The sequence below is a fragment of the Brachyhypopomus gauderio genome, unplaced genomic scaffold (assembly GCF_052324685.1).
Source record: "Brachyhypopomus gauderio isolate BG-103 unplaced genomic scaffold, BGAUD_0.2 sc69, whole genome shotgun sequence".
NCBI classification, from domain to species: domain Eukaryota; kingdom Metazoa; phylum Chordata; class Actinopteri; order Gymnotiformes; family Hypopomidae; genus Brachyhypopomus; species Brachyhypopomus gauderio.
Genome location: NW_027506890.1, coordinates 1,424,902 through 1,448,986, shown reverse-complemented (window position 1 = coordinate 1,448,986; position 24,085 = coordinate 1,424,902). Strand labels below are relative to the sequence as shown.

The 24,085-nt window shown below is 43.4% G+C and overlaps 2 protein-coding genes across 4 annotated transcripts in view; one reads left to right on the top strand and one right to left on the bottom strand.

Annotated features, from left to right (window-relative positions):
* Positions 1-2,370, bottom strand: part of kazna (kazrin, periplakin interacting protein a) — a 35,424-nt gene extending 33,054 nt beyond the window's left edge. For 2 of the 3 annotated variants that reach the window (XM_076989697.1, XM_076989699.1), the window contains exon 1: positions 1,909-2,370. In XM_076989697.1, coding sequence (XP_076845812.1) covers positions 1,909-2,077 — 169 coding nt within the window. In that variant the 5' untranslated portion in view covers positions 2,078-2,370. The remainder of the gene's footprint in view (positions 1-1,908) is intronic. The other variant, XM_076989696.1, reaches the window with a different exon arrangement.
* Positions 2,371-14,616: 12,246 nt separating this feature from the next.
* On the top strand, positions 14,617-23,187 carry pdpn (podoplanin). The gene is made up of 4 exons (XM_076989619.1): positions 14,617-14,876; positions 20,368-20,751; positions 20,857-20,962; positions 21,598-23,187. The coding sequence occupies exons 1-4, from the start codon at positions 14,813-14,815 to the stop codon at positions 21,602-21,604; spliced, it is 561 nt and encodes a 186-aa protein (XP_076845734.1). The 5' UTR covers positions 14,617-14,812; the 3' UTR covers positions 21,605-23,187.
* Positions 23,188-24,085: the final 898 nt, after the last annotated feature.

The window sequence follows — 24,085 nt, the reverse complement described above, 5'->3', positions numbered from 1 at the left end:
CAATAATTAACTGTTGAACTAAATCACCAGATAATGTGGATAATGAAAAGTATAAAAATATTTTTTAAACATTTACAAAAAGCACAGAGCTATTATGCTCAAAAATACAATCCTAAAAATGAAGCTAAAAACACACACACAGTAGAAAAAAAAATATCCTCAAAGATTATCAGACCCTGTACAAAGAATTAAGATGACTTACCCACTACACGGACACACACAGACCTCAATATTCTCATTCATTCACCTATGTGCCTTTTCAAAGCAAAGAATGAGAAAGAAAGAGGACGCTCCCTCTAAAGTCTCCATACTGACCCTAGAGATGTAATCTGATGCCTCCTCGTGTGTGTGTGTGTGTGTGTGTGTGTGTGTGTGTGTGTGTGTGTGTGTGTGTGTGTGTGTGTGTGTGTGTGTGTGTGAGAGTGTGTTTGTGTGAACGTGTGTGTTTGTGTGGGTGTGTGTGCTTGTATGAGCATGTGTATGTATATATATGTGTGTGTGTGTGTGTGTGTGTGTGTGTGTGTGTATGCGTTCACTACAGAAATTAACATCCATTTTTCTTTACATTTTTCAACTACTAATTTAAGAACAAATCACACTTACATTGCTCTTTACTATCTGTTGCAGGCCTGTACCTACCTCACTGAAAACACACGCTCACACTGTTAATGAAGTGCTTACTTACAGGTTTCATATTGCTGCATATCCTTCTGATTTTCAGAATGAAAAGGCAAAGGTACATATGCATCTGTTAGCAGAGCGCCGTGTGCCCGAGGACACAGCCCACCCTGAATAAACAAACCCATGCCTTGAAATAAAGAGTGTCCCTATTTTTAAGGTCAGCAAGACAGTGAGATTGAAACATATGCGAGAAAACAACAGGTTTCACCACATGGAAGGGATGAAGCAGCACAGAGTCTCTGACTGTGGTAGTCAGCTTCATGACTGACATGACCTGACTGTTTTTCTGACATGACTGTTTCTTATTAATAACACATCAGCCGTATTGTTACATGGCGTACAGTAGGAACGGCAAGAAAAGCAGAGAACATCAATGGTGTTCTCAAAAGACAAAAGCTTTCAGACTTGCATTAGCAGACTAATGGGCCTTCAGTGACCCCCCATGTTTCACTTTAGTTTTTACAATGCAGATGCATGAGTTCTGTTGCCATTACTCAGTGAGACTGCCCATCTGTCTCTCGCACTCTTCCTCCCTCTGTCTCACTCTCCCTCCGTTTCTCACTCTTCCTCCCTGTTTCTCACTCTTCCTCCCTCCGTCTTAATCTTCCTACGTCTGTCTCACTCTTCCACATACCTCCTCCCTCTTCCTGTCACATACAGCCAAAGGTTCCCTTGAAAATCAGCTAAGACGAACAGTTACTCCGTTGATCCACCAACAGACAAAATAACAGCGTAAAAGCGTGTGCACTTCTATTTGTTTTGGAAGCTACAGAAGACCCTTAGCAAATGCGGGGAATGAAAGCCGTGTCGATATTCTCTTTTCCAAAACAAAACCCCTTTTTTCAAGGTGGGGTTTGTCCTGCACATCGCTGAAGGGAGCATTCGTACCTCACCTCCTCATCCTCCCGAGAACCATGAATTTTCCAAATGATCTTGAGTGACAATGTAAAAATATATAATAATTAATTAAAAAACAACTGAACCGCTAAGCACTAAATTATCTGTTTGGCTGTTTTTCGTTGGAGATGACAAAAGTTTCTTTTAAAATAAAAGTTCTGAAATCTTGCTATTTTTGTGAGGGCATTTACACGCTTGTGGGGACATAAACGCCCAGAGCGAGAAGAAACGACCGCGTTCATTCATGCGAGCACTCGGTCATTCACGACGTCCGTCGGTGTGAACGACCTCCATCATCGCAGGTGCATGGAGGCTCAGGTGCGGTCTTACCGGGGCGGCCGTGGCGCCGGAGCCGCTCCGCTGTGTCGGTGTCCTGCGCTGACGCCTCACCGACCTCGTCACGCTCCGCGAGCGGCTCCGCGCGCACGTTCGGTAGCTCCTGACTCGCGCACTGAATGGTCCCATCGACGCGCTGCGAAAGAGGTTTGCTGTCATCCATTATTTCCAGGACCTTTTCCTGAAGTGAGAGTCCAAACAGCGTGTCATGCGGTTCGTGGGGAAACTATGCAGAGCTTCTTTTGCTTTTCGTTGTTTTTACAGCCAAACGAACTGCCAACATGTACTTAACGCAACTGAAACTATTCTGCGGTTATGTCGGAGTGCAGGTGTCAGCAGCGAGCGGGTCAGAAGGAGAGAGCGAGTGACAGGGAGAGTTTTCAGCAAGTGCATGTTAGGAAGCGCGTGTTGTGCATCTTCTTTTCCGTTGCTGCTCTCTCGCGGAAAAACACAGCACACTGAAAGATGACGAACGGCTCTTTAAACGGACCGTACCATCTGCTGGGGGAGTGAGCATAAAGGAACGTAAACACAGAATATATTTATTTATACAGCAGCAAAGCAATCGTTTTAACTACAACACTTTATTAGAGCGAATAGAAACAGGAAACTACACATAATCTACACACACACACACACACACACACACACACACACACACACACACACACACACACACACACACACACACACACACAGGAAGCACAAGAACAGAGACATACTTAATGACCATTAATACAACTTCTGAATGAGCGTGAATACAAGTGTGGTGGAGTGGCAAAAGGCTCTTAATGAAACCCGGACGCGCACATTCTGTGCGTTCTATGGAATCTTTCTGTTTTATATCTGTATTGGATTCCTTTATACGCTTAAATAAATGTCATTTGATTTGGTTTTCCAGAGAGAGAGAGAGAGAGAGAGAGAGAGAGAGAGAGAGAGAGAGAGAGAGAGACTATCGAAAGGTCAGTATATTGAGTGGTTATTATTTCAGATGGTCTCTATTTCAGGTGGTCTCTCTTTCAGATGGTTTCTATTTCAGATGGTCTCTATTTCAGGTGGTCTCTCTTACAGATGGTCTCTATTTCAGATGGTCTCTCCGTTTCAGATGGTCTCTCTATTTGAGATGGTCTCTATTTGAGATGGTCTCTGTTTCAGATGGTCTCTCTATTTCATATGGTCTCTATTTCAGATGGTCTCTCTCTTTCAGATGGTCTTTATTTCAGATGGTCTCTCTATTTCACATAGTCTCTCTATTTCAGATGGTCTCTATTTCAGGTGGTCTCTCTTTCAGATGGTCTCTATTTCAGATGGTCTCTCTATTTGAGATGGTCTCTATTTCAGATGGTCTCTGTTTCAGATGGTCTCTCTATTTTAGATGGTCTCTATTTCAGATGGTCCCTATTTCAGATGGTCTCTCTGTTTCAGATGGTCTCTCTTACAGATGGTCTCTATTTCAGATGGTCTCTCCGTTTCAGATGGTCTCTCTATTTGTGATGGTCTCTATTTGAGATGGTCTCTGTTTCAGATGGTCTCTCTATTTCATATGGTCTCTATTTCAGATGGTCTCTCTCTTTCAGATGGTCTTTATTTCAGATGGTCTCTCTATTTCACATAGTCTCTCTATTTCAGATGGTCTCTATTTCAGGTGGTCTCTCTTTCAGATGGTCTCTATTTCAGATGGTCTCTGTTTCAGATGGTCTCTCTATTTCAGATGGTTTCTGTTTCAGATGGTCTCTCTCTTTCAGATGGTCTATTTCAGATGGTCTCTGTTTCAGATGGTCTCTCTATTTCACATAGTCTCTCTATTTCAGATGGTCTCTATTTCAGGTGGTCTCTCTGTTTCAGATGGTCTCTCTATTTCTCTAGATGGTCTCTCTATTTCTCTTTATTTCAGATGGCCTCTGTTTCAGATGGTCTCTCTATTTATTTTCTCTCCTATAATGACAATATTGCATGGGGACTCTTACATCTCATGTTCAGAGCGATTCCATTACTGTGTTAATGGAAGTCATCCTCATACTAGTACACTAGGAATGCAAACAAAAGGATAATCTGATTTTCTTCTCTGTTCTGGACATGCTGTTTCATGACCCTAAGAAGATCTGAATGGAGAACAGTACACCCCTGAGGTCTAGAAAGATTTAGGCCTCCACATATTACACGATCAACTCATAAATAGCCCTCAATCATTAAAAAATTATTTTGGAGTGAATCGTTCACTGAATGGCAATTTCAACATCAATCATGTGTAAGTGTGTGCATGGGTTGTAAGTGTGTGTATGGGTTTTGTGTATTGTGCTTGTCTGTTTGTTATGTGTATGTTTAAATGTGTCTGTATGAATCAAATTCAGCACAAGAGGGTACATGACTCAGAAAAACTGGTATATTGGTACACTGAACAATGCAGAGTCATTTATTCTAATTTAATATGTATCCTCTGAAGAGGGTGAGTTATCAGTGAAGAGTAAATGGAAACACAGCCAAGTGTGACGAAGAGAGTGAGGTTGTGTGGTGTGTGTGAGTGTATGTGTGTTAGAAAGAGAGACAGAGAGAGAGAGAGAGAGAGAGAGGGAGAGCAAGAGAGTGAGAGAAGGAGAGAGAGAGAGAGGGAGAGACAGAGAGAGAGAAAGAGAGAGGGACAGAGAGAGAGAGAGAATGAAAGGTTGAGAAGTGAGATCAAGAACTTGTGAAAGAGAGAGGGTGGATTATGTGTTCATTAGTTGGAACACTGTAAAACAAAGCCTCTACTTCGTTGTCATAATTAATGCTGTCTGATAGAGTTTTGTTTGTCAGGGGATAAAAGACTCTATTCACAGGCCCCCTCCACCTTCTGCAGAGGTTTTGAAAAATGCTTGAGACTTGCTGACTCCAGAGCTCATGGAATGTGCCTGCTACACAGAAGTCTGCACGTTGCTCTAATAATACATGAAAACGCTTTCCTATTACTGGGCCATTAATGACAAACTTGCTTGGTTTTAAAATAAAGATCCACCTTACATTAATATCATCTGTTAATAGTATTATACCATGCCCTTCATTCTATTAGCTTTCATACTAGACTTCAAACATTCCATCTAGTTTGTTACATTCCAGGTCTCAGCAACAGATCATTATCAGACACTTTGTGCCCTAATTATACCCAAAGGATTTGATCATTATCAGACTCCTTCAAATGTAATTGTGCTTTAACTAAAAAAAACTGCATCACAGAAAGAGAATCTACTGCTCAAGTTGAATGAAAGGATATTAAACTTCACCACAGGGTTAATGATCCATTCTGTATTAGTCTGAAGAATGACATCCACCCTGCTAAAGCCTGTCTCGAGGAAACAGGAAAGGAAAGCCAGTGTGTGGGAGGGAGTGTTGCTGGGAGTGTCGCTGGAAGTGTAGTTGGTTGTGCTGTATTTCCCCGTGATAAAACCTTCATCATTAATCCTCTCTGCCAGCTTCAGAGAGAATCAGACTGTCCAATCTTGGCTTTGACAGTCCAATTCTCCTCAGACCACTACACAATTTCTGGAGACAAATAACCCGACAGGAAACATTAAATAAACAATGAGGTGCTCAGTGATGCGTGAGGCTGCAGTCTGCCATTGGTTCATTAAAGGCCCAATCAGGAATTCACTGACCTGGCAGTGCAGAGTTTCCTGCTCTGTAACCTCTCGGCTGGTCCTGGGGAACACAGTAAGATTGTTTTAGCCACTTTGGAGCTGGATTTTACTGAACACAGAGTTGCCTTTAAACTCATTGGTGCTTTGTGGTTATGGCTAGTCTACAGAGTCATTTCTCTTTGGTGTTCTCCTGTTTCACGAGCCACATGACCATATAAACACTCACTTGAGCACATAAAATGTTATCACTAATGACTTAAACACAGTTACAAAACTGTACATGTCACTTCTGTATGTCACATATTGTAAAAAAATAAGCAACACCAATAACAAAAGAGACTCTTCTCATCACTATGGTAATGACAGTTCATCTGGTGTCAGTCAGGTGTTGCTGTAGGAACTGCCAGTTTGTGACTGGTCAGAGGTCTTCTGGGATATGAGGGGCAGATGGCATTATGGGATATGTTAGTCATCCGTGACAAACACCCTCTGAGAACCAGCTGAGGCTGCACACTAACCAGAAAGTATGTATATATGTATGTGTGTGTGTGTGTTTGTGTGTGTGTGTGTGTGTGTGTGTGTGTGTGTGTGTGTGTGTGTGGTGGGGTTTGTGTGTGTGTGTGTGTGTGTGTGTATGTATGTGGTGGGGTTTGTGTGTGTGTGTGTGTGTGTGTGGTGGGGTTTGTGTGTGTGTGTGTGTGTGTGGTGGGGTTTGTGTGTGTGTGTGTGTGTGTGTGTGTGTGTGTGTGTGTGTGTGTGTGTGTGTGGTGGGGTTTGTGTGTGTGTATGTGTGCGTATGTGGGTATATTAATGTGTGCGTATTGGTTAACCCCAGCTGAGCTTGATGATGAGTAACTAATTGATTCTGCCAGTTCTTATGACTTCTAGTTCACTCCCAGAGGCCTCACTGCTGAAAATCTGTCCACTTTGTGTGTGTACATGTGTATGTGTGTGTATGCGTGTGTGTGTGTGTATGTGTATGTGTGTGTGCATATATGTACTGACTAATTGCAGTACAAATTCTCTTGTAGCACTTTAATGAACTATCAATAAAACAATTGATATGGGAAACAGTCAACATAACTGTATTTGGGTATAGATTTGTGTGTGTGTGTGTGTGTGTGTGTGTGTGTGTGTGTGTGTGTGTGTGTGTGTGTGGCTTAAAAGTGGAAGTGTGTGTGTGAGTGTGTGTGTGTGTGTGTGTGTGTGTGTTAGAATAGTGTGAGAGACAAGAAGACCTTAATTTTGGCTTGTGGTGCATCTTAGATACTGGAGAGGGTTTCCGATCCAGCCACCAAGGACAGCTGGAGACAGACAGAGGTGCTCCACCCCCTCCCCCCACCTCCCTCCCCCCACCTCCACCCCTCCCTCTCTCTCAGTGCACTCCTTCAGTCAGCAGGAGCACTGGGCCAGACCAGCAGCGAATAGCGAATCTAAGTACAATCCTTACACCTGAAGACTTTTAGACCTAACCTAAAAATGCCATGTGATAAATGTTAACAAAACTTAATTGGGGAGCAATATTAGAATTGTTGGCATGATGATATATGCGCTTCCCCATACATAGCACAAAGCTTTCGGGTGCTGTGTGGGGTCGACCCAGTGTTGGCACAGGCTGGAGCAGCGAAAAGAACAGAACAAACTGCATGTATGGGAACTGTGCAAACTATGCTTCTTACACTCAGAACACCAGTGTTGAAAAGAGTGTATGCACAAGATAATGATATGTATATACTTGGCTACAAGGTAAACATCATCAAGAAGCAGTATCCTCCATGGAGAAGAAGGTTGGTGCCAAATAACGTCACTCCATGACAGCCTGGCAGCGCAAATGAACCAGCTGCTAATGGACAGAACCCATCCTGCATGGTTAAGTGAAGGCCAGGCAGTACTGATCCTGAAAAACTCCCAGAAAGGGGCAGTTCCATAAAACTACCGGCCAATCATCTGCCTCTGCCTCTGCTGGAAAATTGACAGAAACACCAAAGGAGCCGAGAATCAATGACCGGTGGATAAAACAGTCTGTCGAGAGTACAAGACCAGACAGACCAACCTGTGCACTGCCTGGATTGACTACAAGAAAACCCACACATAGATCCTGAAATGCTTCAGGCTGTATAATGTCAACATGACTCTAAGAGCATTCATAAAGTCTCTTAGAAGACAGGCCTGTGGAACACAACCCTAGGGGCTCATTTCAAGCCAATTGCACAAGTCACCATCAGGGAAAATAGTTAGGATTGAGGGGATCAAGCTACCAGAAGGTAACATAGCAGATGTCAGATGTGTACAAGCACCTTGGAAGCCCACAGGCCACAGGGAGACCATCTACAGCCAAATACCTGCAGAGAGTGAGGCGAGTCCTGAGAAGTGGGCTGAATGGAAGAACATGATCCAGAACAGAACAACACCTATACTCTAGCTGTCAGCAGATACCCCGCTGGTATAATCATTTGGACAATGGAGGAGACAGAAGCCACCAACATCAAGGAAACTCCTCACAATGCATGCAGGGTTTCAGTCCAAATTCAACATTCTGAGACTGTACACTAAACTGAAGGGGTGTGTGTGTGTGTATATGTGTGTGTTTTTGGGGGGGGGGGGGGGGGGGTCGAGAATTTCTGAGCATCAGAGCCACTATAAAACATCCAAGATCCAGAGAACACCAGTAAGATGGCTCCAAGTGATGAGGTGTTCAGTGACGACCTCAGACAGCAGAAACCCGAGGTGGATGGGAATGAGGAGGAACTGGAGCCATGATGGGAGTATAAACGTTATGTACTACCAGCAGATGCAAGTGCAAGAGGCTGATATGGAAAAAGTCGTACCAATGGCTGGAATTCTGAACTGAAAGATGGCAGCGAGGCTTTAACCATGGCAGCACATGAACAAGCTCTGAATAAACAGATCAATAGTGGCTAGGATATACCACACTACTGCAAAGATGCTCCTGACACAATCCAGCACATACCAGCACAAAGGCGAGGTGCTAGCAGCCAGAACATACACTGAATGCCATAAGCAAGTGCCTGGCATAACATACAGGAACATTCGTGCAGAGAAAATGCTAGACGTCCCAAGGTCAAAGTGGGAAACACACCTGATGGTGATGGAGAATGAACGAGCTAAGGTCCTGTGGAACCTCTAGATACAGACAAAAAGGTAATGGCTAATCAACTGGGCATAATTGGTCCATAGTGATGGTCAAACAGCAGAAGAGGACTGTAGTGATAGAGGCATTAATCCCATGAGTCAGCACCAACAGGAACAAGGAATACAAAGATCTCGAGAAATACCAAGGGTTGAGAGAAGAACTGGAAAAGACACTGCTGAGCCTCTTGGCCTTGTTTCCATATCAAATGTTTGGCTTTTAGGATGTTATTCTACCATGAACAGTAGACAGATGTTCCACTGGATTCTGCTGGAAACAGCTGAACATTTCTGTTTTTGAAGGGAAGTAATCATGACGTGTTTCCTCAGGTGACCTCTGCGTCTGTCGTCCTCAACGTTGCTGGTCCTCAGCATTGATCGTATCTTTGTGCTTTTTCAAACAACCTTGGACAGCACATCTCGAAACCCCAGACTGCCTTGAAATCTTTGCCTGTGAGAGACCTTTCTAATGCAGTATAGCTACCTCGTATGTTGTCCATGTGCTCAGTCTTGCCACGCTGTATGTCCTGTAGCACGAAACTGTCTTCCAAAACCTTTGTAGAACAGTTTCTGTTTCAGTTGATGACTGTGTTTCAACCTACACGATTCTCATCTGTTTGATAACTTTGATCACACACCTGAGCACCTACAATATCCATGACATTGTTCAAGTGGACCTCGAAGATTTAATGCTGTCTAGAAGGCAAAGGGTGCTCACACCAAATACAAATTAGATTTAGAGTTCTCTTTTACTTCATTCACTTAGCATTTTGTTAATTTACAAAAAATGCACCACACAAAATGTCATACACAAACACAACAAACACACAACACAACACAACCAAAGCATCTTTTATATACAACTTACTCCCCAGGAGGAATAACAATAACTTTCTGTAAACATATGAACAGCACTCAAGCAGCAGGCCCAGCTGTGTGCTGTGCTCTATAACAGCACTGCACGCCATTATTCCCTCTTAAATAGTTAATGTTGCTATTGAGTTACACCACTTTGTCTCCTCCTGCTATTATTTCATTGACATGCAATATTCATATTAGCAAATCAAGCTCTACAGAATTTCTCATCCATCGGATTCATGAAGTCTGACTTGAAAACGCACACACACACACACATACACAAACATTATTTAATGTATTACTGATTGGCTGATGGATATAAAGGATGCTTTTAACCAATCCTCCTGTCAGCTACATATCTATGCACACGCACACATGCACACAAGCTTCCTGGAGACGCACTAATGGTATAATTACAGTTTGCTTTAATATTATCTAAGAAATTGAAGCTTTATGCCTTCAAGTCTACAAAGGGTCATACACTTAAATAGTCCTTTGTTTTGAAATGTAAATTAATATCTTGTTTATCTGAACCTCCAGATAACATTCTGTCTAAATAATACATAAAGAGCACATTTTGCTGGCTGAGACTGACGCATTGTAAGAAAAAACACAATTAGGCCTACTGACACATGTTGACAGAGTTTGTGGCAGCCTTTGTTGTTATGGCAACTTCGTTATAGTTTCGTTGTTATGGTAACTTTGGTGCTCAGTGAAGCTCTATGTAGCAATTTGCATAAAGTTTTGTCTGGATTGCATGTATTATATAAATTGTACATATAAAAAGATGAACATTTATGACAGTGTACATGTAAACAGTGTGCTTGGCACTATTCAGTGACCATGAATTTGTTTGGGTCGACTGCAGCCATTGACTGCTATCACCTTCTTCACCCCAGTAATTGCTAGACCTCCACCCCAGCACACTCCATCTCAACCCCACCCCCAATACCCCCCAGACAAAACAAATCAGAGTTCCTGTTGCTACTGTGCTGTTGCTCAGACCACTTGTTCACACCGAGGAGTGTTGGGAGAAAATGAACCCGTTTATCTTGAGATTGCTGGACACATCATAGGGCTTCAGTGATATAATTATACTTATAATAGTATAAAGGTTAATAATCTGTCTATTCTCTCATTGCTGAGACCATTAAAGCGCTGGTGCACACCCAAACGTCTTATTGATAAGATCAACACTGCTCCTTCTGAACGGCTTCCGGTCTCACCTCATCCCTTTAAAAAGAGACTATAATCTGCAGACGTACACAGCACTCATGCACACAGGCCACATCCAGCAGACATAATCATCTGTGTTATGCAGCATGGGCTGTCTGTGTGATCAGATACATACTCCACAGTCCAGCACTAAACCAATCCCCATGCTTCTCTACTCCATGTCTGTGACAAGATGAGCTTCATTAGTGCTGCGGCAATAAAAAGCAGTGTGTGTGTGTGTGTGTGTGTGTGTGTGTGTGTGTGTGTGTGTGTGTGTGTGTGTGTGTATGTTTGTGTGCGCTTAGTGTGTGGGTGTGTGTGGGGGGGGTATAGGATTGAAAAACTGTGAAGCATGTATGCACATATGATGCTAATACATTTTAATGACTATACTACTACATACTACATGTAGTATTCTACTACATTTTAATGACTATACTACTACATACTACATGTAGTATTCTACTACTACATGTAGTATTCTACGACTTTTTAATATTATGGCAGGCATCTGTGCATTGTGATACAGAACTTTCCAACACCCATATAAACACCCATTTAATTTATTAAAATTAATTAAATAATTTAATATTTTTAAATTTAATAAAGAAATTAAATAATTAAAATGTATTTATTAAAATGCAGCTTCTCCCTGGGTCAAACCACCACACAACAGTGCTCTCTGCTGAATGCACCACAGGCAGAAAGTCCCTCAGTCACAAACATGGTATGTTTCTGCTGTACAATAGTCTAATGTCCACTTCCTTTTGTAGAGACTCACCACGACCTACACAGCAGCAGGACTGACAAGGGCTGACATATGGCAGAACACTGCCCCCTGGTGTTGTGAGGAACACCAGTTGTATTTTTCACTTAGGTTTTTCAAGAGATGCTTTGCGATCAGGCAAACGTTTTAAGTGTGTTATAATTAGTCTACATTAGAGCAGAAATGTCCAAAATGTGGCAGCAAGCAAAGAAAACAAAGATCTGCTTTTAGTGATATGAGATCTGTTGAAAGTGTGACAGGAGTAGTGTTGGTAGTTAAACCCCCCTCTCACAGATCATGTCAGATGGATAGTGATGGACCAACCCCCCTCCAAATGGCCCCTGTTTGAAGTGCATGTTTATGTTGCCATTTAAAGGGGTGGATGTGGACACTCACTGTGTGCTCTGCGTTATGCTGACAGCCCCTTCAACTAGGTGAGAACTCCAGTTCCAGAGAGTGTGTTTCAGACAAGACCACAACCTCCTAGCACCATTACTGCAGCATCAGGGAGGTAGTGATTGTGTGTGTGTGTGTGTGTGTGTGTGTGTGTGTGTGTGTGTGTGCATGCGTGCGTGTGTGTGTGTGTGTGTGTGTGTATGTACATGTGTGTGTGTGTGTGTGGGTTTGTGTGTGTGGGTGGAAGCGTTCTAACAATATCAATATGCCTGATCATCCGTACTGGCTCTAAACCTTTGAATCAGCTTACAAGTAGAAAAGTTAAAGTGGGAAAAGTGTACTGCAGCAAAGACAACAACCCCCTCCCACACACACACACACACACACACACACACACACAAACAAACATACACACAAACGATGATGGGTGCAAGTGGGCTATGTGGTGTATTATGTGGTTACAGTACCTATCCCCCAGTGGGGTGATAGTGTTTACAAATCTTTACAAAATAGTGTAAGACACTATTCTATTCTTTCTGAACCTAAAATAGGATTCAAACGTTGTAATGACGCTGTAGCGGAGGTGAAAATACTCACCAGCTTACACCAAACATGCCCGCTGGTAGAGGGGCCCTAGGCTCAACGAAGAGTGAGCTGAGTGGAGTGTGTGAGGTGAGAGGGGTGTGTGAGGTGTGTGAGGTGAGTGGAGTGTGTGAGGTGAGTGGGGTGTGAGAGGTGAGTGAGGTGTGTGAGGTGAGAGGGGTGTGTGAGGTGAGTGAGGTGTGTGAGGTGAGAGGGGTGTGTGAGGTGTGTGAGGTGAGTGGGGTGTGTGAGGTGTGTGAGGTGAGTGGGGTGTGTGAGGTGAGTGGGGTGTGTGAGGTGTGTGAGGTGAGTGGGGTGTGTGAGGTGAGAGGGGTGTGTGAGGTGAGTGGGGTGTGTGAGGTGAGTGGGGTGTGGAGGGTCTCTGAACATGTGGTATTATCTCTCCACACTCGCTCTGTCTCCCTCTCAAAGCAAACAAGCACACGTATAAAAAAGTGAAAATTATTTATTCCTGCATTGAGTGCATGTGTGTGTACATTTGTACTATTACTGTATTACAGTTTATTGAGCATTACAGTTATCACAGTCTTTTGGATTGTGTTGTGTTGTACACTGTATCATGTCTCATAATGTAAATATGTCTATTGCAAGAGACAAATAAACATTTATGATTGTTTACACCACAAATGACATCACAAAATAAACTGAGAACACTGTTGTACTTTTTGCTCAGTGATTTGTATTATGGGTCGTAAGGGTAATATAAGAGAAATGCCTTGTTTATTCTGCATGCTATTAAAATGTCTCAGTCACAAAGTCATTCTGTCTTCGTCCTTTGTGTCTGTGTGGAGGATTTAAATGAGTCTGGATGAATGAGGAAATGAGGTGACGGCCCATGAACACTTCATCTGAATAACACTCAAAGAGAGCTGTAGTGTCAAACTGAGACTAATAGGCTTTCTAGATGTGTGTGTGTGTGTGTGTGTGTGTGTGTGTGTGTGTGTGTGTGTGTGTGTGTGTGTGTGTGTGTACTCTGGGAAACCTTCCCTAGAGCTATCCTACATACAAAACATATGAGCCTGCACACACACACACACACACACACACACACACACACACACACCTTTTCACATCTATTCCAGTGTTTGTTGCTGACAGTGTTGCTATTTCCACCAAACTATAGCACTATATTGTGAACATCAAACAGACAGCCTGGCCTGCATGGCATCTGTTATCACAGCCACAAGTGACCGTGTGTGTGCCTGTGTGCTAATGTGCTTCACTGCCCTTTTTCTGATTTCTCAGTTGCCTTCTGGGGACATTTCCCAGCTGTGTAAACTATAGCTACATTTTTTAAACAAATATTGTTGATCCTGTCTTGGCAAAGTGTTCACCTGCCCTGCAGGGCTCAAGATAAAATCTTTCAAATTAGATCGTTGTAATTTAAACGATTTTATAGGGCTATCAATTTCCGTGAGTAAATAAAAAAGAGCATTTGCATTAGATGACCAATAGATGGCACTGTTGTGTCTCTCGTTTGATTCTTTTACACATTACTTACGGTGTCATCAAAACACAACACACACACCTCCTGTCCTTACGAACATTCATTTTGCGCCCACTGCTTCGAACTGCAGCATTTTATAATCGTTAATGATATTATTTTGTCTCTTGTTAAGCTTAGGATATCTCTGTCTCTCTGTTTTTACATCTCATATTCTCAATACAAAGCCTCTGACATTGGTTTCAAAAGGTATAATTCAGTTTAAAATGCCGCAGGTTTTTAAACTATATTTAACATTACATGTTCTTTCAGACTGATCTGAACTATTGCTTAGCTCAAGAAAGAGAAGATGAGATGAGAAATGAGATGACGAGTGAGAGAGAGTGACAGAATTTTAATTTTAACAAACCTTAATTAATGAATCTGGTGCTTCAGTTATGTAAAAACTTGTCTGAACAACATCAACTCTCCCTCCACTGCAGTGGCAAATACATCTTTCCAATTCAGAAAGAGAGAGAGAGAGAGGTAGAGAGAGAGAGAGGGGGGTAGAGAGAGAGGGAGAGAGAGAGGTAGAGAGAGAGAGTCTCAGTTAACGTGTGGCACAAGGGGCAGGCCCACCTAACACATGTGCCCAACCCCCATCTCCCTCCTCTCCGCTGCACACACTCCCCTCTTTCTTCAGTGTTCTCTCTCAGTGTCTCACACACTCACAAACTTGCTCCAGATCCAGAACCTGTCTGCTGCCCCGGGCCAGGAGGAGTGACCGCGTGGAAGCCGTCTCACCCATTTACACCCCAGTTCTCGCAGGGAAGCTTCTTGTTCAGAGTAAGTTTCATTCAGAAGACTGAAGACACCATGAAGTTTCAGCTGTTCCTGCTGTTTGCCCTGGTTGGTACTTTCTCTACCACCGTATATGCAAGTAAGTCAGCTTACACACATACACACACACATACACACACACACACACACACACACACACACACACACACACACACACACACACACACACACACGAACAAAACTCAATTTTGTGATGAGAACACTTCTATTTAGACATGTCTGTTTAAAGTTGCATTTTATGTGCTCTGCCTTCTGTTTCTTTTAATGAACATTCCTGTATGCATGTATATGTGTTATAAGTTAATTCACACACACACACACACACACACACACACACACACAGACACACACACACACACACACACACACACACACACACACCCACACACACACACACACACACATACACAGACCTGCTCCTCAGATGTGATTCTTCCTCCAGTCACTTCCTTCCTCCTATTATATCCGTTTTTGCCTTTTAAAAATGTTGAATTCTTTAAAATGTTTTTAAAAATACTAAATACTTAAAATACTTTATATTTAAATCAGTATATATTTAAATCAGTGTATTGAATAAATACTCTGTAATGCATATGACACAATAAGAGTCCTTAGTACAATCGCAGGTTCCTGAAACTCAGAACTTACACAACCACGTGCTTCTCCAACCATTGGATCTGCTCTTAAGAAAATGATGTAATACAACTATGTATCTGCATACTTTTACAATATGATCTCCCTCACTCACTCCCTCTCTCACTATCCCTCCCTCTATCTCTCCCTCCCTTGCCCTCTGTGTAGGGCTGTGTGTGCATATTAATAGAGCTGACCCTATATTTAACAACAGCATTTGGTGCTTTGAGAAGGCAAGGGGGGCATGGGCATAATTTAAGTGTCTCTCTCTCTCTCTTTCTCTGTCTCTCTCTCTCTCTCTCTTTATCTCTCTCTCTCTCTCTCCTTTACCAATGTAGACATGTAGCCATCTTTGGCAGGACATCAAGCTTTCTGCTACAAGTGGCATGTGTGTGTGTCGAACATGCTGTTATTTTTAAATTGCCACCCTTAGTGACCAACATCACGTGACTGATACAGTCCTACAAACTCTTTATGATTCCCCATGAGTGACATGTTAATAATAAACAATAAATAAGTATAATATGATTACAGCATCATAACCATTCCCATAGGCAGAGTATTCATTTGGAGTTCTTTCACAGAAGAATTGGTTTATCTTCTTACATCTTATTAATACTAGTTTTTTAAAATAAATAATTTGCAGTTTCATATATATAAATATATAAAATGTATATACATTTTAAATAGATGTATAAGTTTGCTAAATGGTTTATATTATATCAATCAATAAATTGTGTAGAGAGTTGATTGAAATGGTTTTTTCAACCACACAATTAAGTTATACATTACAGATGATGTCATTTTGCACATGAACGACATTTTCTTGATTGACTGGATTGTACCAGAATCTCAGTCATTTCACATTTAAACACATTGCCAAATGGAGTCTTTCTACATATGCCGAGTACTCCTCACGGAGAGTGAGTAAGGTGTAGTAGGAGTGCTCTCAGGGAGAGTGGGTGAGGTGTAGTAAGAGTGCTCACAGGGAGAGTGAGTAAGGTGTAGTAGAAGTGCTCTCAGGGAGAGTGGGTGAGGTGTAGTAAGAGTGCTCACAGGAAGAGTGAGTGAGGTGTAGTAAGAGTGCTCACAGGGAGAGTGAGTGAAGTGTTGTAGGAGTGCTCTCAGAGAGAGTGGGAGAGGTGTAGTAGGAGTGCTCACAGGGAGAGTGAGTGAGGTGTAGTAGGAGTGCTCACAGGGAGAGTGAGTGAGGTGTAGTAGGAGTGCTCTCAGGGAGAGTGAATGAAGTGTTGTAGGAGTGCTCACAGGGAGAGTGAGTGAGGTGTTGTAGAAGTGCTCTCAGGGAGAGTGGGTGAGGTGTAGTAGGAGTGCTCACAGGGAGAGTGAGTGAGGTGTTGTAGGAGTGCTCTCAGGGAGAGTGAGTGAGGTGTTGTAGGAGTGCTGTCAGGGAGAGTGAGTGAGGTGTAGTAAGAGTGCTCTCAGGGAGAGTGAGTGAGGTGTAGTAGGAGTGCTCACAGGGAGAGTGAGTGAGGTGTAGTAAGAGTGCTCTCAGGGAGAGTGAGTGAGGTGTAGTAGGAGTGCTCACAGGGAGAGTGAGTGAGGTGTAGTAAGGGTGCTCTCACGGAGAGTGAGTGAGGTGTAGTAGGAGTGCTCACAGGGAGAGTGAGTGAGGTGTAGTAAGGGTGCTCTCACGGAGAGTGAGTGAGGTGTTGTAGGAGTGCTCTCAGTGAGAGTGAGTGAGGTGTAGTAAGAGTGCTCTCACGGAGAGTGAGTGAGGTGTTGTAGGAGTGCTCTCAGTGAGAGTGAGTGAGGTGTAGTAAGAGTGCTCTCCCTGGACACAATGCCTCACTCGAGTAAATGGCCCTTTCAAGCCTGGGCTCCTGAAGCTAAAAGCAAGTGTTGTGGTACCTGTGTGGCACTAGATGGTGGAATATCTGGACTGGTATGCAGACCCAGCACGTGTACATGTATATTTACAGACACTGCAACCATTAGAGTTCTGTAATAATTATTTAGTACTGAAGGTTTGCTATGTGTTCCAACCATGCAGTCAAGTAATCAAATCCCTTTCTTTGACTATACAGACTGCAGAATGGTAGAATCAAATTAAATCAGTATACCCAGTGAAGCCTGTGCTGATGGCCAGGGTACTGCAGGACGTGGGCCAGGGAGTGTGTGTTCAAGGAGTGTGTGTTCAGGGAGTGTGTGTTCAGGGAGTGTGTTCAGGGAGTGTGTGTTCAGGGAATGTGTGTTCAGAGAGTGTGTTCAGGGAATGTGTGTTCAGGGAGTGTGCGTTCAGGGTGGGTGTGGGAGCTGCACTGAGGGTCTCTACCATGGCGGTGGGCTCCACCATTTCCACATCTCCATTTCAGACTTTTAATAACAGTGCAGTGTTGATCTGTCCACACTAGACATGGCAAAGCTTCATCTCCCTCTCTCTCTTTCTCTCTCTCTCTAACTCCCTCACTATAGCACTTTCACTCTCTCTTTCTCTCACTATTTTACTCTCACTATATTTCTCTTTCTCTCTCTTTAATTCAGTATATTCCACTTTTTCCTCATTCCAAGTCTCTCTTTCACTATATTTCACTCTCTCACTCTTTCTTTCACTCTCTATCTTACTGACTCTGACTGCAAACTAGTTTTGGCCCGAGGTGTGTAAATAAATCCACGACATGTAGTGTTCATTATGCTGAGCGGCGTACGTGTGTTTACGAGACGACCACCACTCTGTGGACCCGGGCTCAGCTGGTGGTGATCATCTGCACAGCTTCTCTGTGCTGTTCCTCGTCTGTACCCTGAGACTCCATGGAGGAGTTTGTGCACATGTAGAGATAAGAACACTGTCCTATCCATCCCAGCGCCCTTGTGTCACCTTATCCAAGAGGTGCAAGGCACTGTGTGTTTAAGAGGACTCAGAAAGCTAAGTGCCTCTAACCCTCCCCAGCAAAAAAACATTCCAACCTCACACTCCCTCTCACACAACTTGATTGAAAAGACAAAATTCTCAACCCCCACCCTACACACACTACACCGAACACACACACACACGCACACACACACACACACACACACACACACACACACACACACACACACTCAATATACATCAGCAACTGATTGCCATGGCGATGGATGTGACTATACCTCTTCCTTCCTCTGTTTCATGCACCCTCCCTCCCTCTCTCCTCCCTCCCTCTCTCAGTCTCCCTCACTCTATATTTCTCTCTCTCCCTCACCCACTGTCTGTCTCTCTCTCCCTGTCTGTCTTTCTCTCCCTCTGTCTCTCCTTCTCCCTTTGTCCCTCCCTTTCTCACTCTTTCTGCAGACTTTTTCCCTTTTATGGTTCTCTTTCCCCAAGTTTAAGGAAAAATGTTCTGCCTTGGTCAGGGTTACTCACTTGTACGTTGCTGTGCACTGATTTTCAATACGTAGACTCACTCACACCCACAGAGACACACACCCATACACCCATACACACACACACACACACACACACACACATCAGACGGTGCACACAACCGTTGGTGGATGACATCCTGCGGTGTGAGGCATGCAGCTCCGTTAGCAGGGTAGGTCATGCCTAAACACCACCCACCCCACCCACCTCTCCGCCCAGGCTGATGTCCGGGAGCCCTGCTCTCTCTCTGCTGTGTGTAACCACTCACACTACATCCAGCTGCCTTCTCCTTCCAGTATGTAGGACAGCCACGCCTAGAACGCAACCCACCAACCAGCACAGGCACACACACACGAGGGAGAGAACAGATTGCCTTTTGCTTTACTCCTTGTCACTGTGTGTGTGTGGTGTGTGTACGTGTATGTGTGTGTATGCATGCCCATTTAGAAGTTGTTGCAGGGGAAGGAAACCATACTTAGAGTTAATTGTTGGGGTTCAAGATATAATGGGACAATTGTTAACAGAGACTGAGAGGCAAAGAGCACTTACTAAACACACACACACACACACACACACACACAAACACTCTGAGCAAACAGGACACACACAGTCCTTCGCTCCCCCCCCATGTCTGTGTCTGTGTGTTTTTGTACTAGTCTGTTGCTAATGGTGGTTTTGACCAAATGTAGCCGTGCAGGATAATCAGAGAGCGCTGTGTATCATGCTTGGCCAGCAGTGATAAATATAGCACGCATGCCCTCTTTGTGCCAGCCGCCCCACAGTGGGGTCTTCAGGAAGAAAGTGCAGGAAGAAGCAAATGACATCATATCGTACGGAACCTTGGGCCTAAAGTTTGATGCTGGCTTTGTGCGTTTGGTTGTTTTATTGATTTGAAAAGTTATGCAGGACATGCTAATCTATGCTAAACTTTAGACTGTGATACAAGTGAGTCTTCTAATGTGGATCTGGAGCCTTAGGATTTAGGATATAAGGTTAGATGTTTTCGACTTGATATGTTAGGGAAGGTTTAAGACATTTGTTTGTGTGTAGTTTGGTTAGAAACATTTGTAACGTGACCAGTAGTCCAGGGTGTTGTTGTAAAGAGCCTCTTATGCTCATATGCACTCCAGCTGTCCTTTCTGCTGAACTAGGGAGCTGCTCTGAGAACAGTTGCTCTGATGAAGGATGCTGACGAGGAGAATTAGTCCTATTTGGATTTTAGAGAGAATTTTCCCAGATGAGACATATTATTTCCTCCCAAGGAGTTTTTCAAGCCAGCTCCACCCACAGGAAGTGAGGTTGCACGTTTGGAATGAGGGATGACGCAAGCAGGATGTGAGCCCGTTGGGTTGGGGTTTAGGAGGTAGGGCCTGGTACACGCGCCTTGTGCGTGTAAGATTCTGTGTGTGTGTGTGTGTGCGCGTCTTTGTATGTATGAGACAGAGCGTGAGAGAGAGCTAGACCGAGAAATGAAATTAAATTTATGTCACAAATGCACAGCAGCAATGCTGGGTGGGGTTGGATGAGTCTTAAAGGATGTTTATTATTCCGTATGGTTTGTGCTTCTTTCTCTCAGGTACTCTGGTGGTGCCCACAGAGGCACAGATGACACACAAAACCCAAACTCCCCTAGATGAACATGTCACAGAACCGTCCCAGACAGAGAAAGTAACGGCTAAGGAAGACACCAGCCCAACGCCTGCATCATCTACAGTATTTGTTACTGAAGAACCTCCGGTAACTACAGACGCACCAGTGGGTGATACTGAAGTTCCAGTAGCCACCACATGGGCGGTGGCAGAGGAGACGGAGCCCGCCACAACACAAGTTGAACATACAGATAAAGAGGAACTGGGTGGGGCAGAACCAACCTCAATGACAGAGCTAGTGTCCGGGGTCACAAGTGACTTCGAAGTTGGTCAAGAGACTGGAACAAATGTTGTGGAGGTGATTGAAGATGGTAAGTGTAGGCATGTGCATGCACTCACACAAACACACACACACACACACAAGCACAAATACACACACACAATCCTAACTTCTTGAATTGCCTATCTTTCTGTAGGAATGACCACTGGACATGTAGTGGGCATTGTGTTTGGTGCACTGTTGGCTATAGCAATCCTTATTGCAGTAATCATCGTGGTGGTCAGAAGGATGGGCCATTACTCGTGAGTAGACCAGACATATCGCCTGATTAAAATCCCTGAGAAATTGTGCTCTGCCTGTATTTTAGCCCTGAACATTGGCATGCTGACAGTGAATGTTTGTTTTTTATGTTGCAAGACAGCAAAGAAACAAAAGCCACATAAACAAGTTAGCTAGGTAAAATACTAGTGTAGCCACAGAAATTATAGCAAATGGAACATTATTGACATCAAAGTGGAAGTCATAAAAACAAATGAAGTGTTTATTTAGTTCCAACTATTATATCCAATGCTTGATAAGTCAGTTTTGAGAGTAACAGTGTCATCCTCTTTCACAATCTGAGTCTGCTAATTCAAGTCTGAAGGTTAAAAGTGAATTAATTTCGTGAATTAATAAAAGTGGTTAATTTCATGTTGAACCCAGTGGCAAAGCTTTTACGTCAACTTTGATTATAATATGTAAAACGTGCTACTCTGTAAATCAAATGCTTTTGCACTAACTAGGCTCACAGTTTCTAACAAGACACACAACTTATACCAAGAGGCACAATTACACAACCTCTGTAAATTCAGGATGATTGCAGAAGTCAGAAGGGCTGCATGTAGGTTTGTGTTAAGGTATGCTTTTAAAATACCTTTTTGATTTCCTTTCTTTTCAGCCCCTGAAAAGGAAGCACATCTGGAAGAGAAGAAGAATAAGTTCTGGAAATACTGAACTACTGAACTGATGTCATTTCCTGTCATTAAACAAGCAAGCTAGGAGAACTCTAACCATCCACGACTGTGAGGATGGTGAACTCTCACCCCTCTCCTGAACATTGATATGGTTGATTAGCCGAACCCCCATCACCCCCCATTGTATTCCACACTGCCAAAGGTTGAGACAGGAAGCCAAACTCATTTTCTGTGCTTTAAAGCACAGTAATGTAAAGAAGGAGGAATGTGGGAGTGTTAACACACCACACTCTGGATCATCAAGAAGACCTCAAGAACTGCATTAATACACATAAAACACAGGACTAGAACATCCTTTATAATTTCAGGAACTTATGTAGTAGTTAGAATTACTCAAATTTCTCAGATTTCATGTGCAGGGTACAATTAACAAACTCACAAGTCTTCCTCATAAGCCTTAATCTTTCACTTGGCTGTGGCATAATGTGTATGAAAGTCCCGCATGTACACTTGCACACTCTAAATTCTTTACACACTCTATGCACATTCTCTTCCAAACCCTGACAGCCCAAGACAAATGTCCCACGGTAGCATGACGCGGTAAAACGATGTACAAACAGATTAGAGGAAGACTGTAGTCTGTTGTAAGATGCCACAATCAGATTCTGTTTTGATGTTTGAGCCTGGCCGTGAGGTTCTCAGGTGTTGACTATAAGACCTATTTCACAGGTAACCAAAACTTAACTTTCTAGTGGCTTTAGCAGTATCAAACCTTCATTTAGATCTGTGAACATTAGCAGTAAGGCTAGCAGTGCCTTGGCCTGCCCGGACACTTCTTATGTTGAACTTTTTTATGATTCATTAATGTGATTTTGAATTCATGGTTGCTGGTTGCCTCCCCTTTTCAACAGTCAACTGGAACTTTCTGTTCCACACAGCAGGACAGCAGTGTGAACGACGCTCGCCAGTTTGTTACTAGAGGTGGGCAGAAATTAGGCCTAAATATCCTCTGCTGGACTTTGTTCCAACTGCGTGTATATTCTGATTGGCTCATGCCAACAGAATGGTTTGACGCAAACCCATAGCAGGACCTTAACTTTAACCTTTAACCTCTGCTTGTTGCTGAAGTGATGTTCCAAATTTTACCATCCAAGAAACGACACAAAGTGCTAACAGACGTCCTATGGTCAGCCTTCTACAGTACGCTGCTGACCCATCACATATGACCGTGAGTCTTCGGCTCATTGGGCTGGAGGTGACTGGTTTTGGTGGCTGGGTTTGGTGACTGGGTTTGGTGACTGGGTTTGATGCCTGTTCAAGGTTGCGAGATCTATCCTGCGCTTGCTTCAAGAGAACAGTAACACATGCACTGACTGATGAACGTTTTAACATGAAGGTGCTTCAGACACTGCAACCGTTTGCAACGACGCATATTTCCCCTCTTTTGTTCCGCTTCATGTCATGCTTCTACGGGTCAGGTCCACATTGTACTGTCTGCGGAGAAAATCATTTTATTTAAATACAATCTTTTTTTTTGTCATTTTTGGTTGTTTAAATAAATAAATAAAAACACATTTTGTTTCTGTTATGTAACTTTTTTGATTAGCACAACAATTTCTAGAGCAATATTATAATAAACACTGAAAGACATTACATCTATAGTAATATCTATATAAACAAGTAAGCAAGAAGCCATATTGCAGTTTGATGTTCATTATCACTGGTTATGTCATAACCAACTCTTTCATTTCTCTCTCTCTCTCTCTCTGTACCAACTTGAGGCAGGGGTGGTCACTTAAGTAATGTGAGGCCCATAATACTGTGTGTGTATGTGTGTGTGTGTTTCTATGTGGTTTTAGGCAGAAACCCAGTCTCTCTCTCTCTCTGGTTGTGAACAATGGTTCTCTTTTAGCAGGAGTCTCAGTCAGACCCTCAGCTATGGAGGTACCGGGGAACCTCCTGCACATTTCAGACAGACGGGTCACTCTCTGCATGTGTAATAACACGCGTGCTTCAGTCCTCACTGCCGCACGGACGGGAAACAGACAGGACATCAAAACACAGTGTGGAGACGAAATTCTCTCTCTCTCCATCACACATAGCGGAACATTTCCAGATAAATGATACCCTGCCTGACACCAGCGCCCTCTGCCAATATGGCAGCCTGCTTCCCTTGGACTAAATCTGTCTGAGTGCAAGCGTTTATCAGTACGTGTGCTTTGGCGTTCATGCTTGTGAACGCAGAGTGTTTACCTCAGAGCCATACACACTGAGTGCCTGTGAGAAATGCCCCCCAACACACAGGCACACACGCATGCGCGGCCCTCGTGCCGTGGTGTATCGGCACAGGGATGGAGAGGGAGTTCAGTTTCAGACTAATGACTTAGACAAGCAGAGTTTGGTTCCACATATGCGACATTAGGCATTAGACAGGTGGCCTCGTTTGGCTTCTTTGTTCTCCGGCCTAAAGGC